Source organism: Zosterops lateralis (assembly GCF_965231275.1).
Source record: "Zosterops lateralis genome assembly, chromosome: 3".
NCBI classification, from domain to species: Eukaryota; Metazoa; Chordata; class Aves; order Passeriformes; family Zosteropidae; genus Zosterops; species Zosterops lateralis.
Window position 1 is genome coordinate 27,572,407 of NC_139764.1, and position 17,377 is coordinate 27,589,783.

The 17,377-nt window shown below is 40.6% G+C and overlaps 1 protein-coding gene across 2 annotated transcripts in view; it reads left to right on the forward strand.

The window, feature by feature from the left end:
• The window catches only part of DAAM2 (dishevelled associated activator of morphogenesis 2), a 175,436-nt gene that overhangs the window by 50,717 nt on the left and 107,342 nt on the right, over positions 1-17,377 (forward strand). For both annotated transcript variants that reach the window (XM_083856555.1, XM_083856554.1), the window contains exon 2: positions 4,009-4,211. In XM_083856555.1, coding sequence (XP_083712681.1) covers positions 4,038-4,211 — 174 coding nt within the window. In that variant the 5' untranslated portion in view covers positions 4,009-4,037. The remainder of the gene's footprint in view (positions 1-4,008; positions 4,212-17,377) is intronic.

Consider the following 17,377-nt stretch of genomic DNA (forward strand, 5'->3'; position numbering starts at 1 on the left):
ACACACTGGCATCGTGTGTCTGTTGTTGATCAGTAGAGGTAAAGCTCTGAAAGTGTTTACCATTAATGCTTTCTTATGTTGTGACCTCTCTTTGCATGACTGTGTGTGTTTAGTTACCCATTGAGTTCTCTTTCTTCCCTTTTTCCAAAGGTGGTGATACGAAAGTAATTTTCTCTATTTTAGTTACACTTATGCTCTGGCTGTTATGTGTGTTGAAGGACAGAACAGTGAGGTAAAAACTACAATAATCAACTCTCTTGCACAGGAGAGCTGCTGGCAGAGCAGTTGTTTCAATTGTCTGTTAGTGGAAAGTTGCTTATTTAGCATATGCTGGCATGAAATTTACCATCTCTGAGATGAGAATGAGGAGAAGAGTGAGGCTTATGAAGCAATTTAGAAAGCAATTGAAAGAGGATCCTCATGTGCAGTTAGCATGGATCTGATCCCATGTGGCTAAAACTTCTGATAAGGGCTGGAAAAATTGCATTAGCTAAATTATGTTTGGTCACTGGGCCAAGTGGTTTAGAAATGAACACGTACGCCCTGTCAAAGGAAGAGGACGTTGTTATAATTAGACCTTGGGCAAAGTTCCAGGCTGTGACTCCTGACCTGAGCTGAACCACAGATGGGGCTGGGAAGCGGGAGAGGAATTGCTATGAGGAGCGGGTGTGCGGTTAGCTGTTGAAATGACAGAAACTTGTTTGTGTTGTGCAAAAAGGCAAAACAGTAGAACTGAGAAGAACTGTGGGAGGGAGTTATGTGTAATAGTGGGATTCTCTCCAGAAGGAGATTTCCTATTGATTCTCACTGGGGGTATATATAGAAATACATAGTTGAATGTTTCATTTTTACTTGCCTGAAGTTGAGAGGCAATAGAACTTTTTTTAGAAGAAAGCCCCCTACCTTTTGTTATTTACATAAAATTTAATGTCAGCTTTGCTATCAATTACCACTCAGAAAAATAAAAGTTGTTCTTTTCTTCATTTTCTTTGCTGTCTCACACCCTCATTATTTGGAAGCATATATTTCCCAGATTTGATTCTTGACAAAGGAAAGGAAAAGTTTATTAACTTGTAGGTAACTAGAGAATGTTTATTTTATTGATCACCAAAAAAAAATCAAGAAGTTTTAATTAGTTATTAAATAGCATAAACAGTGCAACTTACAGGACTCTGAAGGACATTTACTTAACTGTCAGGCTTAATGTTTAGAGAGAGAGTGCTCCAACTTAGAAATTTCCTTTCATTCCATTCCAAATACCTGTGCTGGATTCCTCTGTAGCAGTCCTCAATTGTTCTTATTTTGAAAGCATCTAGACACCTCACCTATCAGCACACAATTACAGTGTGGGAAGCAATACAAAAGTATTATTTTACCCCTCTATGTTAGTATGAATTTCATGCCTGCTGCCTATAAATGGACCTGGAAAATGCCAGTGTTATGAGTTGTGTGATGGAATGATGCTTTGTAAAAGCAAGCTGACTGTTCATGTGAGCTCTGCACACTTTTGCAGGGTAGTAAAAATTAAGTAGCCTTGTGTTTCACAAGGGTGGATCCCAAGGAACTGCAGGTTCTGTAAAAAAAATCACACTGACAAACATTAGCTTGTGTATTTCTCAACATTATGGACGAAGAAAGGCTGGAGACTGAAAACCTCTTAGATGAACCTGCTTAAGATGAATGCCAAGTAATGAAATTCCAGTGCAGGACAACCAGACAGGCTGTACTTACCCTGTAGAAAATGTTGAGTTTCACATAGTACTCATTTCATGGTAAGGTGCCTCTTTTGGCAAAGTTTATACCAGAGACTTGACCTGAGCTCATATAGGAGGATGTTATGGTCCTATCACTCCAATGGCTCAGCCAGTTTTTCCAAGGAGGATTCATTATCCATGCCCCAGAGAATGCTGGTCCTTTGATGGTTGGTGGGGAAGTCTTTAGACAGTGGCCCAGAGCTTGGTTACAACTGAAATGATGCAAATGTAGTTGTATTGCATGTAAATCAGGTTTATCTCATTGAATTGAGTTCCTTCCAAAAGAAAGTTTAGTCGAACTAATTGGTTTTAATCTCAGCCATGACCAGATTTCCATAAAGGGCATTGCACTTGGAATAATGATAATAATACTTGAGAAGATGGTCTGTAGTGTACAAGTTTAATTTCCGAGGTTTCATTATGAAATCTTTTAGCAACTGAATCTCTTAAGTGTCCACTATTGAGAGGAAACAGAAATTGTCATGTGCATCATTGTGATAGATTTGGGAGCATTTTGGTTTTGCTGACTGAAGCTGTGTCAAAGACCAATTCAGTTTTAAATTGACCTTTGGCATCTCCTAGTGAGAACCCAATGTTTTTATGAATGGGCTTTTGAAACCAGCAACATCCTGCCCTAGTGAATCCTGCTGGGACGCACCACCCCTTGCAGAGCTGGCATGGAGAGCAAAGCAAAGTGGGCATGCCAGAAGACAGTACTTTTTACCAGCTTGCTTTCCTTTCAGCTACACAAAAGTTGCAGCTGATGCCCCTCCAATGCATAAGAGAATGTGCTAGATAAATTAATCCCAGCACAGAGTAGGGCAGGTAATTCCTGCCAAGCACATAGTGCCATAAGGGTTGAGGTTTGGGTGTTTTGGGCATTTTTTTGGTTGTTGTTTGTTGCTTAGGTTTTTCTTAAGTGAGCATGCCAATTTCTTCACAAAACGTCCCTGGAGAGCTGGCTGTACTCTGTATGTGAAGTCTCACTATGCAACTGCTTGTCCTGAAGGTGCTTTTCCTTGCACAGCTACTCAGTCTCTATGAAAGCTCAAAGCAGCCTTGTTCTGGCAAGCAAACAGACCAAAGCATTGTAGGGCAGGTTAGGGCAGCAGCTGCTCTGATGACAAAGCTCAGCTGTGTTGTTGCTGATACAGCATCCAGCATCCTGTGGTTTGGTTCACCTGCCACCTCCCTCCTGCTCCCCTGCCCTGTGCCCAGGGAGACCAGCTTCACAACAAGCTTTAATTATTTACTCTCCAAGGATATGGCTTATTCTGCAGATTAGGTGAAAAAGTGAAGTCCTTAAAAATATAACACAAATAAGCCCCTGAGCTGTCAAACAACAAGCCCCTTAAAAGGGCAAAATATGTGGCTCTCTGTGCACTGCACAGATCCCTCCTTTCAAACTGCTGGCAGGAAACTTCCTGTTTGGATGGGCCGCTCACAATTGGTGTTGTGTGGCAGTGAAATCACTCACTTCCCAGCTTCTCCTTCAGGCCTCCTTCTGCCTCCCTTTATACTCCTGATACCAAAGGCCCTCAAGCCAGGGTCCTGTCAAGATGGGCTCTGGCAGCTCAGATGTAAACCTGAAGGCATGCGTTAGCAGTGTGCTGTTTCTTCCCTGAATACATAACGCAGCCCAAGCTACTTACACATGTTTGAAAATGAGTTGGACAAAATGGACCTACAGTGGTAGTCCTGGCTGTGAAGGACTAAGTGAATGTTTGGTGGTCTGGCTCTGCGGTGGTGGAGCCATTTTGTTATGAACGAATGGGATACCTTTGGAAGATTCTTCCATGTGTTCTGGGTAAATTCTCCCATACGTGCTTTTTTCCTTCTGATAGTTTCTTTTCTCTATTGTAGCAGTGACGGAAAGGCCAATAGCAGCCTAGTAGCATTCAGCCAGTACTGAAAGGCCAATACCATTCTGTGGTAGCATTCAGCCTTGGCTACTGAGCACTGCTGATTAATCTACCTGCTGGGAAATTCCACACTGAGTTTGTGAAACCTTTTCAGAAAAACTGGAAGAAGGAATTCTACGCTGCCATGGAAGAATGGTTTAATACCATAGGAAGGCCTAGCTGCCTTATCTAGTTTGAGTGTTTATTTTGCTCTTTTGGGTGTAGGATCCTTCTGTCCTCTTCCATCTGTAACTCCAGTGACAGCTGTTGTAACTGCGCAGAGCTGCACAGATTCAGCAGTCTTTTTTATCACCTAATGTCTGTTGTTTTTTTGTCTTTATTTTTTCCTACAGAACATGATCAGAAGATAGCACCATACACCATGACCATGGCCCCCCGGAAGAGGAATCGTCATGCCTTGGGGTTTCTTTGTTGTTTTGGAGGCAGCGACCTCCCTGAAATCAACCTCAAGGACAATAATCCCCTCCAGTTCCTTGAATTTTCTGTCCCAATCCCACCAGCAGAAGAGCTCAATGCCAGATTTGCCGAACTTGTGGTAAGTTTCAACTGACAGACTGATATATTTATGAGGTGGATGAACTTCTCCCTTTAAAGGAGTAAGTAAGGGATTTATTAGAGAGCTATTGAAGCTTTTTAAAAAAACTTGTGATTCTTTTATGACTAGTTACTTGGTAGGAGAAAGGTGGCAAGCAACAGGATGGATGATTGTGGCACTGGGTATAAGTACAACAAAATCCTTAAATGTGCTTATTCATTCTCATAGCACTGTGTTTGATTGGGCATATTAGAGGAAACCTCTCAAGTTCTATAGAAAGAGCTGACAGTCAATTTCTTGTTTACAACTTTGGGATAAAATCTACAGTATAATGTAATGCAGTGGAAAATCTCAGTGTTTGCAGATCTATAAAATGAGGGCTGTTTGGTTTTGTTGATGACTAGCATTCTGCTGGTGAGGTATATGGATCAGGTGACCATGCTAATTATGTTTCATCACACAGCTGCCTTTGAACCATGGAATGGTGCTGTTGCAGCAACAGCCATAAACAGGAAGAGAAGGAATTATTTCAGATTAACTTTGTTGTTAGCTTTTGTGGTAAGTGTTGCAGACTCCAGGAGCCAGACACTTGCTTTTCATGCCTGGCATCAAATGACTTCACTGTCTTTGTCTTCTTGTTCAGCCTGAATGCAAAACACAGGCAGAGGTCATAGGACTGGGTTGTTTTGCAAACTGTGTTGTAAAGGTGATGCCCATTTGATGCAGCTGATTAGATTTCTCATTACCATTCTGAGATTGGAGCTTATGTAAAGGGACATATCTGTAGGGATGTATATCCCTGAGGAGTGCAACTGAGGTGAAGAATAGAACAGAAAATACTGGATCTCAGCATTAGAGGAATTTGCCAGTAGTCTTTCTACCTTACACTTGTAACATTAGCCCAGTAAATTCTTTTCCATGACCATAGCTTTGAAATGCTATAGCAAAGAAAAGAACCAATTGTATATGTAATTTGCATATACAATTGGAGGTTAGTATAGTAACTATACTATATGGCAACTGTAGTATGTCATATCAAATACAGGGACAACTGTAGTTTATCAGATCTGTGGTCTGACAACCTAGCCTGTGCTTCAGGTTCAAGATGGAGTCCAAAGCAGATGGCTAGAGAAAAATGTAAGGTGTTGGAGACTGTAAGGTGTGGCTATAGGGTGGTCTTTTCTAGGATACTCTCCAACCCTCTAGCAGTTTTCAGCTCAAGGATTTCCTCAGTCAAAAGTTACATTCTGTGTACATAATAAATTGGTATGGATTTCTTTTCCATTAACTTTATGCTTCCCCAGTACCCATTTTTAATATTCTGTGGCAGGGGCATAGAAAGGACTCAATAGGATTTGCAGCTGTTTCAGGAAGAATAATGTGTGCAGCAGAAGAGACCACTTGCTTTGAACTAATTTGCAAATGGAGAATCTCCTCTTATGGAAATATTTCACAAAATTCTGGTCTATATTTAAGTCAGTTTTCTTTTTATGTGAGACTACTTGAGTTCCTCTTAGAAAATGCAGCTGTCTGGCTGGAGAATTCCACGTGGTGACACGTATCTCCCTTGAGTAGGACTGTAACCTGTAATCTGCTCTGCTGACAATTTATTTCTGGATGCTGCTTGACTGTTGGTTTTCACATGCAAAGCTCAAACTGCTGTATCAAAGTTCATCTCTCTCCAGTACCAAGATCCATTGAAGCATTCAATCTAGCCTTCCTGAAGACGTCACCCACAGATGTGCTTTGCTCCTGAACTTGGCTTGCTGAACCTTGAACTTGTTTACCTTCAGGTCATAGTGAAAGATCTACTTGAGTTGCTGCTGGGCTTTTGCTTACTGAGAAGGGTATCAGTTTTATGAGGAGTTTGAGAGTTTGTGGTAGTATTAATGATGCTTTTAACTTCTAGTTTTATGTCTGGCAAATACTGGTGTTCCATGTGCTTGCTTGTGGCAAAACAGCTCGCAGCTGCCTTATGGAAGTCTATTAAAAAGTATAATTTATTATGTTTCTGGTGCAAAATTTAATGACAAGTATATGTGATGATCTGTAAAAATTTTTGGCCCCAGTAGTTTGAGAGTTGTTGGTTTATGCTATAACTTATTAAATGTGCTGACAGCTTGTAACTGGCATATGCATTTCAAACAAATGAAGCCATCAAAATGAAAACAGATCATATTCTGTTCTTACATTTAATGATAGCATCCCAGCCATCACTTGCATGAGAAGTGAACTGGGAGAGAAAAGTGCCATTTTTCAGAAGGGTAATGGTGTACATCACACATTTTATAAAGCAGCCAAATAGGATGGTAGTGCATGTCCACAGGAGCTCCTGATTAGAAAGGTAACATGAGAGCAGTTAGGGGCTTTATGTGCAAGAGAATCTGAGCTGGAAACTGAGCTGGCAAAGTACAGACTTTGCCTAGAAGGGCTAGTTTGTCCATAGGTCTGGATTAATGCATGTTCTATGAGACACTAAAATAAAACAGGCTACATCTGTATTGACAGCTCAGATGAGATTTTAATTGGATTAGAAAGATTCAGTCTGTAAATGCACCAGTGTAAATCAGCGACCTGGAAGTGCCTGAGAGAGCTCTGTGCTGTGTGCTAGCTCCCTGCTGCTTATCCGTTAGGGTCTAGTCTGGGTGCACTTGTACTATATAAAAACCAGATTTGAGTGTAAAGCCTTTTGACCCAAATCCCCAAGTGAAATGATGACACCAACATCATCTGAGATCTGTAGTGAGAAGAGCATTTGTGTTAGCTCCCTGAAGCAGGCCCAGGGGGTATAGCATCATTTTGCCATCTGCTCTGCAAAGGGTATAATGAAACATTGGTGTGGTTGAATGAATTTTTAAAAGCCTTATTTTTCCCTTGTTGTAGTTAAAATCTGGGGCATTTTCCCATGGAGGAGTTAATAACAAGAAAAGCTGAATATAGCTGTGCTGGAGAAGTCTCCCTTGTGATAAATTTTCCAATCCAGTAAATATTCAATATGTTTCTACCTCCTTTTTTGAGAAAAACTGGCATTTTGAGGACCAGAAACATGTCTTCTTCCACTGTTGTTGTACTACTTAAACTAGTACCATGAAAAGTGAATTTGGAAATGTCCATTTTTCAAGGGGAAGACATTAGGAATGTGTTGGGATTCTTTATTTGTGATGGGCTCGCATGACTCATTCCAAGGTTTTGAATTTGCTTCTGTAGTCTCCAGACTGAGGCAGATACACGTGTGTGGACCCTGCTCTGTTTGGGCAGGTGTACCCAGACCATCCCAGCTGTGTAATGGCAGCTGCCTGACTGGACTCTGAGCAAGGCAGTGACTGTGATATGATAAGCTGATGCTGATTTCAGCTGAAATGCCTGCTCTCCTTGCCAGTCAACCAGAAAGATAATTCTAGGGTGAATCCTAGGCTCATGCGTTACTTGAAGCTGGGTGCTCTGTTTACACCTTGTCTGGTCAATTAGAAAATTAAACCAGAAAGGGTTCCTCCTGATAGGTCCTAAATTCTATCTTGATTTATTCCATTGGGAACATATGCAGAGAGTAGGTCTGAATGAAGACGGTGGCTTTTGGTGATTTGGAATGATTTGGTTTGGGCTGAGACAGGAGATGATGTACCAGCACTCAGGCCATCTGCTGGCAGTGACTGCCTTGGGATTAATGCAGTGGTAACAGTACAAGTAAGTCCTTATCAAAGTCTAGATGCACAAAATAAAAAAGCAAACAAAAATATTTCAGACCAAAAGTTTCACCCTCCAAAGGCTACTTTTGTGAAAGAGGCCAGAACAGCTGGCTTTAGCATATTCCCTTCAATGAACAAGTGGAGAGAGAAAGCTCTAGGCAGCAGGGTGTGTGTCCTGTACCTTGCAAATGGTAAAACTGGCCCTACCTGACCATCAAGGCTGATGTGACCAACATCACTTCTGCTTTCATACTGCCATATAGTGGTAAAGTACTGCTGCAGATGGTGGTCTGTTGGCAGGCTCCAAAATGCTTTTGTGCCTGCTGGCAAAAATATTTGTGCTAGACACATGTTTTTCTTTGTAGAGATTTATTAACTGAACAGAAAAATCTGGAAGAACTATTGTAAGGCAAAGGGAAATAACTTTTTTTCATGGAACAGTTTCTCCATGTCCTTGTTCATATGTGTTAGCAGCGCTGTATTCTTGTCACAGTGGATTCCGATACTTTCTGCTCATTGTTGGAAACCTGGACTCTGCATGGTGGTTAAAGGTGATGTGCTGCTTGACACTAAAGATTTTGCCATCTAGATCTCGTATAAAAGTGGCCTTATCCCAGACTGGAACTCAGATCATATCAAGAAGGACAACTTAAATTCTGGCAATTCATAAAAACAGAAAAATGTAAAGAATAGAGGAAAGAGTAGTGTGGAAAGCTTGTGCTTTTGTTGTTTCTGTTTTGTTAGTGACTGAGATGGTCATGGTATTTCAGGAGGTAGAATGCAAGATTCTCTATTTTAAGATGCAAAGTCCTTGGGGAAGAAATGGAATTGGTTTTGAGTTTGCATTTTCAAAGTTGATAGTATTGTTTTATTCTCCAAATTTGAATGAGTTACCTTCAGCACATTAGAGTCTTACACTGGGGAAGATTTGAGAAATGCTTACTGTAATACTTTTGTGGTCTTATCTGCCCTTGAAGCACTCTCACATTTAGCTCAGATGGATTCCTCGTCATGGTTTCTCTCATGTTGCATTTGAATCTCTTTCACTTTCAGTTTGGGAGGTTTTTTTCCTTTTTAATTTTTTTTTTTTAATTTTTATCATTATTATTATTTTATTTTTTTCTCTGAGTCCCTAAGGAAGGGGCTTTGTTGAATTTCTGGTTTCACAAAAGCTTTTTGTCCATATTGCTCTTTACAGTCCTCACAGGCTTTTCCAGAACAAAACTCAATAGGTACTTTTGGCATAAAATCTAAAGGTACATTATTTACAGTCAAGGGGCAGCATAAATACTTATGAACTCTCTATATTTGAAAAATTTAGAATGATCCACCATCTGTTGGGCTTGCCTTTAAACTTCTTCTCATCCATTGAATTGCTGAGAGAGGTAGGTTGCTGCTCAGGTGAGGCAGCCTACATTCTTCTCTCTCTCCCTCTCCAAATCTAGCATTCTGATCCTATTGCAAACCCCCAGATTTTGTAGAGAAGATGCATATGGAACTGCTATATATTCCCAAACAGTAAGACCACTAGAAATCAAACCCATATTTTCCCTGTTATATTGCCTGAGTTCAATTAAATGAAGATGGAAGCAAGTGCTGAATCAAAGTCTCTGTCCTTCCCTCAGCCCATTCGTAACCTTGGTTTGTGTCTGCAGTGCTCTGCAACAGCAACCACAAGAACATGGAACTGTGTCCCTTCTTGACACAACCCTAAATTCAACTCTTAGTCTTTCATCTCATTATCTCATCATTATATTTAGTAATGACTGCCACAGCATCAAAGTTGGCTCACTTTCCGAATTAAAGATGAAGTAGCCGAGGTATCTAGCTGGAAAAAATGGCAGTGAACTAATCCCTTCCTAAGTAAATCAGTGTCTTCTCCTGAAATAGAACTATGGAAGTAGTGTGAAGTTTGCTCCTGTTCTGTATGTTACTGTCCTCTCTTGATTTCTCAACGCATCTTAGTATTTGTGAGCACTTTAGTGCCAGAATGCTGAAAGGAGTTGATTAGTGTTCTCTGAGTACATGAGCCATCCACATAACTGGTATGTGCTAAATTCTCTCAGCACTAAGGCAAAGGAAGTGGGGTCACCATAGACATGCTTCTATTAGCATTGGATGAAGTGACCAGTAGCATAAATTTTGGAAAAATCTGATCTTTGCTTACTCTGAAATTTCTCCCCATCTGTTCCTTCTCTACCTTAAAAGAGGGTAAAATTCTGTGATTATTATTGCGTTTCCCAGAGGAGAGAAAGTTGAGAAAAGGAAGAAAAAGAATTCTATATTGAAAGAAAGTAGAGGTAAAGCATGGAAGTATCTGGGAATTTGTCTATTTATATCATCAAAGGAAGCAAAGGAACCATTTCTGAGCAAGGCATCAGTTTGGCACACACTGGATAACATACCTTCAGCAGCTGCAGGGAGATCAGACCCAAACCTAGATAACTGTAGTATAACTGCAAAAGCTGACTTTGACTAGCAAGTTCCCTTCATGCCTAGCTCTCCCTTGCAGATCATTTAGTGTAATGGATACAACATAAAGCTCAGGTTAAAACTAGGCTTCCCCACATTGAACAAGTACTCCCATATATCACCAGTCCCACCCAAACTTGCCAAGTCCTAACTGTGGCAGTGTTTGTGAGGCCCCTTTTTTGGCTCTGCAACCTGCAAGAGTATTTATGTGGTAAAAAGTACAAGAAAGACTTTCACTGTGATATTTCATGGGAAAATAGACAATATATGTCAATGTATGTAGGAACAAGAGGGTATCAGCTATGTTTCCATGTGTCTGCTGCTGAGCTTGAAGAAAAAAAGTTCACTATTTCTCCTCAAGCTCTCTTGTACTATTTCTGGGAACAAGAGATGCAGATTTGCCTGTTCTGTGTCTTGGCTCTTAGTATGGACTAACACCTTTCCAGAAATGTATCCTCTGTGTCTGAAGCTTATTTAAGTCCTTCGTTTCTCACTGAAAGGTTGTGACTTAGAAAGACATGCATGTTAGGTCCTTGCTTCAACCCCCAAACACTTGTTATGTGTATTGATAACCATATTTACTCTCATTTAAGTTCAGGCATGTTACCAAGATCTGAGTGTTTAATTTCAAATTATTAGTCTTTTGGGTCATTCTGTCCTAATGCTGGATTAATTTGAATACAGGGATTTACTTTCCGTGTCACTTGCCTCACATGTAAATCATCGTCACACTATGCCTCTGACCTGCCTGCAGCTTTGAGTTGTTGCTAAATGCAATTTTCTATGCAACCATAATTTAAAAGTCCCTCTTTTCTGTTTTGCCCATAAGAGGAAGTTTTTTCATTCCCTGTACTCATCCCTCATCCCTTCTGTGTTTCTCTGTAAATAATTAATCAACCTAATCTGTCGGGAAGCGTAATGCCAAATGCAATTGACAGCTGGAGAGGTTCTTCATTTTTATTTGTATTTGAAGAGGTCTGACTTCAGCAAACTAGGAGACTTTGGCTCAGTGGAGACTCCCCACCCCAGTTATTACTTCCTTTCTTGTACTTAATGAGGATGAACTAGTGGAGGTTGTAAGAAAATGCTGCTGGTGAGACCAAGGCAGATTTTTCCTGAAAAGAGGTTCATATCCAGGAAGAAGCCTTGGCATTGCCCTCTGAGTAGAAGATGGTGTATCTGAATGCAGAAAAAAAGAAAACTTTGAGGCAGCAAATCACTTTCTTCACTGATGGTGGCCAGGCCACAAAAACTTCCCTTTCTCTTGGATTTGTTTATAGTTGTCAGATCAATATTTTTCATGCACTCAGATGCACTTGTCTTCTATTATAATTATGACAAAAGAACTGGGTGGTTTAAAATTTGTAAAGCAAAGGGTACTGAGTGAGGCTCAGGAGGCAAAAGCTCTTCATGGTATCAAAGTCTGTCTAGTTATGCAAAAAATTCCTTTATGTCCAGCATAGTCCAAAATTCTATATATTCAGGATTCCTCCTTTTTAAAAACTATTTATTTATTTATTTATTTATTTATTTATTTTTAATTTTTTTCCACACAGGGGATATGTTTATTCTTTTTCTTCCTGCTCTACAGAGAGTCAGAATTTTTCATAATTTTGAATTTCGCAATTTTGGGTCTGCTTGACATGTGTCCCATATACAATACATGTGCAAAAGTCCCTGATTTTAATGCACATATCACTTCAAGAAGCTTTCTGTAGTTATTCAAGTCCAAATCCATAAGAAGTATTGTATTTTAGGCTTTGTGGCAGATACAGCTTCCCCTTCCAGATGCTCACCTACATATGGATTCCAGTGACAGGGACAGGCTTGTGGCCCTGAGTGCAGCTCCAGCACTTTCCCACTTTAGGCTCCCTTCCAGTAGGTGCAGCTGGTTGGCAGCTCCCAGCTCCCTGACCAGCTGTGTAGGAAGCAGCAAGTCACTGTGCTGCAAATGTGAGAGACACAGATGCTGGGAGAGAAGCCTGAGATGTGAGCCAGGTCTAACACTCGTGTCTGAGAGTCGGTAGGGTTGTGTAAACAAATGTAAATCCAGACCTGGTCTTACGTGTGAGATTTTGGGTGTGAAGAACCTGGGGGTGTTACCAAATACCTGTGCAATTTTAAGCATTTTGTACAGGCATACACTGTATTTTAGATCTTGTTGCTTTACTATAAAGCTTAAGGATTTAAGGACCCAATGGAAACCAGTTCAGTTTCACTGAAGATAGTAGTGGAGTTAGATCATTCTCCATTGACTGAAATTTGGCCTGTGTGGTATTTTTTGTGTCTGTGGTGGTTGTTGGCTCCTGAATATCCCAAGACGAGCACACTAACTGCCTTTCTGAAAAGTGGGAAGGGTCGTTTTCATGGTTGGAATTCCTGAAGGGAATGTCTGAGTGTGTTTTGAGAATGATTTACTTACAGTAGACATGAAACACCTGAGGAAGCTCTCACAGGACTACATGTTTTTAACAGGGCAGTGCTGTTGTTCCATGGAAACCTGCAGGGAAATGCATGTAGTACATCTAGGGAAAAAGAGGAGAGGTACTGGATTTTGAGAGCACAATAGATACGTGGCTTGGATACAGAAGGAGGGGAAAGAACAGAACTACCACTAGAGGATGGAAGTGCTAAGTTGTCAATCTTAAGTGTTCCCTCTATTGAATGCTCAGGAGCTGTCATGATATCGTAACCCTGAAATCATGGATAGGATGGATATGCTTAATGTTCAGAAATCTTGTGTCCATGTGTTTCTAACAGCTTTATCACCTGATTTGCTGATACTATCATGTTTTGGCATAGTTGCAAGTGTTAGGCAGCATAACATAAGAAGAAAAAAACAACATAAAGCTCTACTCTGGCCGTTTTCCTTAGTAAGGCATAATTAATAGTTGAACGGTTTTTGTGTTCCACTGTGGCTATAACAAATTGTCAGCAACTTTCTGGATTGAGCCTGAAGGCTGCTGAAGAGATAAATGTCATCTCATCACTGAGATGATATTGATAGTAGGAGTCATAGGTGCTAGCTGGAAGGATCAAATTAACTTACCTCTCTTTCATCTTTCTGGAACTTTTCCAGCTATACTTTGATGGATACAGAATAGACAGTCTTCTACCCTCCTCCTAGAATTGCACCAGCATTCTCATGTATTTCCTGCCACTTTACCTGTGATTTACAGAGAGGGCTCTCTTCAGTAGAAATAGCATAAACAGCAGCAGTACAGGGATGTCCTATTGCCCCAACATTTTGGAATGGGTTCCCTGAGTCTGATTCCTGCCCTTGTGCGGTTTCTATCCTTTAATTCTCTTTATTAGTGTCTTATGTTTTTCAGAGTTGTATTTGATGGCTTAGAAATCTATTATTAGGACCTTATCCCTCACCTTCTGGAGAGAATATTTGAATCTAGATTTGGTCTGCTAAGGAAAGGTGAGAGACTGTTATAAATCAGATAAGAAGGTAATATGGGATGAGAAGGTGCCAGCCAGAAATCCATCTGTGAGAAATGACAAAAGGAAATATGTGTTGCAAAGACCATGTTGGCCAGATTGTAACTGGGCAGGAGATTGTGATAAGAAGAAAGAAGTGTCTTCCAAAGTGTTGAAGAAAAAAACACAGCAAATGAATTAGCTGTGGTGCTGAAGGGAGAGTGAAGACTGATTGCAAAGATGGAGGTGATATGGAATGAATTCTAGGCTAAGATGATCTTTTGGCTGTGCTTTTGGAGTGAATGCATAGTGATAAAGGGAGGTTGAATGACAGATGTTTGTTTCTTCTGCAGTTTATAGAGGAAGGGCCAGATCTGAGATGCTGTAGGAGGTATGTTTTGATACTTGGCCTGATGTCAGCAAGAAAGGGGAAGCCAGATCCCTCTGACAGTGAAGACCCTATAAATTTGTAATAATTTTTAGTAATTCCTCACTTGAAGCTGGGGAAGAAGTGACATTTTCCAGTGAAGAGAAAAGGTTGAGAAACAGGATGGGATGTAAATGTCTTGCCAAATAGTAGTTATCCTCAGGGAGGTAGACTATAGCTGGGATTTGAGAGGAACTGTTAACAAAATAAGATAATCTAATGGAGAAGAAGATAACTATCATGAAGCATCATCTGTCTAATATGTTGACTAAGATTAGTTTCTGTAGTTGTTCACCTAGTAACAATTTATATCAGATATAATCGTGGCTCAGATAGTGTATCCTACAGCCGGAAGGAGAGTGGGGGAAAAGGGTTTGTAATTATGTCATGTCTCTGTGCCCTTCTATAGGTGATTTCTATCTTCAAACAGCACACAAGGTTGTTTATCATTCAGGGGAGCTGTTAAGGTGATTTGGGATTGCTCTTCCAGTGTTGGAGGCAAATGGACTCCTCTTTGCCTGGTGTGCAAGGCTCCTAAGTGGGGAGCACAAGGTGCTACAGGTGAGGTGGATAGAGTAGCCCTTTTTAGGACAGGTTTTCAGGTCAGCAGTTTCCTGGCACCTTCCTCCAAACTAGGTAAGTAGAAGCTTTAGGTGTCACTAAATGCAGCAGAAGTTCTTCTGTTCATCCTTCAGCACCAGGTGGGAGCAGCACATGGAAAGCAAGTGTATAGAAGATGCTTTTTCTGTCATTCATCACACCAGACTGCCTCCACAGCTGCTCTGTTTTGATGTTTTTTATTTGTAGGAAGTACAGACAGATGCCTTCCACCTGGCACTGTAACAGCACTGACCCAGAGCTTTTAACATTAGGTACCTTCTTGTCTGTAATCTTGATGGGAGGAAAACTTTTCAAGAACATTGCATTTTCCTAGCTACCCCTGCAAATTCACACAACTAAATTCATGCATTTGTGAGGTCTTTTTCCCTTGTGTGAAACAGGGAATACTAATGCTTCTTAGGCCAGTTTTAATATATAATCATAGCCAGATTGAAAAAGTGCTGAAAAAATGAAGCATGTGTAGATTATAGGCAGTAAAGGAGTCTTCCAGTGGCAAATGTATTGTCTTTTGAAGAACTTGGAAGCAAATCTCTATTACTGCCTCCTGTCATAGGCATTGCCCTGCTCTTATCTACATGTTCTCTTTTTAGGGAGAATCTGATGCAAGACTCTACTGCCTTCCTGTAGACCCAGTGGTGTATGCAAAAAGGCTCTACTCAACATTTGTATATTCTATGCACTTTTACATTAAAAACACTTAAGGGCGTCTTTTAATTTTGCAGTTTCCCATCATTTGTTGACCACATAAAGGGAAAGACTGCCCACACTTAACACCCTTTGGAAAAGGGTAGCAGTGTTCACAACAGTGTTATGCAATAGTTTACTAGGTGGAGGCTTGAAGAATAGCATCTCCAAAGGAAATTACAAGGGGAAAGCAGATTGCAGTTTCGCAGTTTGGAAGGTGTCCAGGGAGATCCCTGAGTCATGGAAAATCCATTGGGATTGCTTTAGTGGCTGTGTTTCAGCATTACATCTTGAATAGAGAGGAACAGCTGCACAAGTTTTTTGGATGGTATTAAGTTGTTGGGTTATACATTAATGATGTGGAAGAACTTTGGATTAAAAATGCTTAACCAGATAATAAATGCAATTATAATTTGTTGTTAGGAGACAATGCAAGGCACATGCTCATTCTTCTCTTATTCTTTTTTGCTGTATTTTGTGAAAAGTTCTGATTATTTCTTTAGTAGAAACATTGAGAGAAAAACATCTTAGCTGGTGTTTTCTTAAGCCCAGTGATGTCAGTGCAGTAGTTTCTGTTCTGCTTATCAGAATACTTGAGCAATGAGACAGGACAGGGTGTGAGTGAATAACCAAATATACTGTCATGCCTTCAATTCACTGTTTGACTATGGAGATACTCTGTTTATGTGAGGGAAGAGAATTGTGGAATTTCCCTCCTCTTCAACCCAGAGGAGATAACAGTAGCCTCATATGTGGATGATATTCTAGCTGGTCTGAACTGATTAGTAGTAAATACAGATCATCTCTATTTATTGAAATAGAATTTAACAATTAGTGAAAAGGAGACTGATAAACTTCTCAGTCTATTCTGTGTCAGAAATCTGTGCTGTAGATTACAGAGCAAGCCACTGTTTAAGGTGGTTAAGCTCAGAGATTTCATCTGTTACAATTTAATAGAGGTTATTTAATTAGTATTTTCCACTGATGTAAATCCAGAGTAAGTCCACTCAATTTAATAGAGTTTGGGGCATTCTGGTTTCTGGTTTGCACTACCAAATTTGGAATAACTCAGAGGGCAAGAGAACAACTAAAGCTAGCTTCTGATTTTGCTTTTGTCTGTGTAAACCTGAAATTCTGCCAAAAAATGATGTTGGTTTACTGGAGTTCCTTTGAGTTTACCCTGTGTATAAGCTTGAGCATGTGTTTCTAAGCTGCACAGCCAAGGCTCAACAAGATGTTAATTTTGCTCATTAAATTCTTAACCAACCTCTCAGTTCCTCCTGCCCTTTTACGTAATATTTTATCAGAGATTTAAAGGTCAGCCAAGCTCTGACTTACCCTTGTTTTCCTCTATAGGGGCATATGGCAAATAGGATGCATACAAGAGGATAAAGCTGTGAGGGGAGGAGTAGGTGGCACTGACACCCCTGGAAATTTAGCCTGCCTTTGGCACAGCAGCAGCAGTCCCCAGCCCACATTTTGAAGGTTGAGCCAGCAGGGCTGTGTTTGGGCAGGAAGCGATCAGAGAGGTGTGTGCCTGTGTGCTTTGGCACAGTCTAGACTGTGAATTGCTCCAGCCTAGGAACCTCCTCTGAACTCATTAGTATTAAAACTGAACAGAGGGGACTTTGTAGGGAGGGAGAGGGTGTGGAAGCCGGAAAGGTAGCAGTTTAGATGGCAATTTCCTAATAACCTTTCCCACAACTACCTTCCCATACAGGGTCTCAGCTAGAGGACCTTGGCATGAAAAACAAACCCTGGCACAGGGAGGAGGAAGGGAGGGAGGAAATGAGGGGAGGGGAGGGAAAGGAAATAAAGGATAGAAAATGGGCACTGTGCTGAAACAGCAG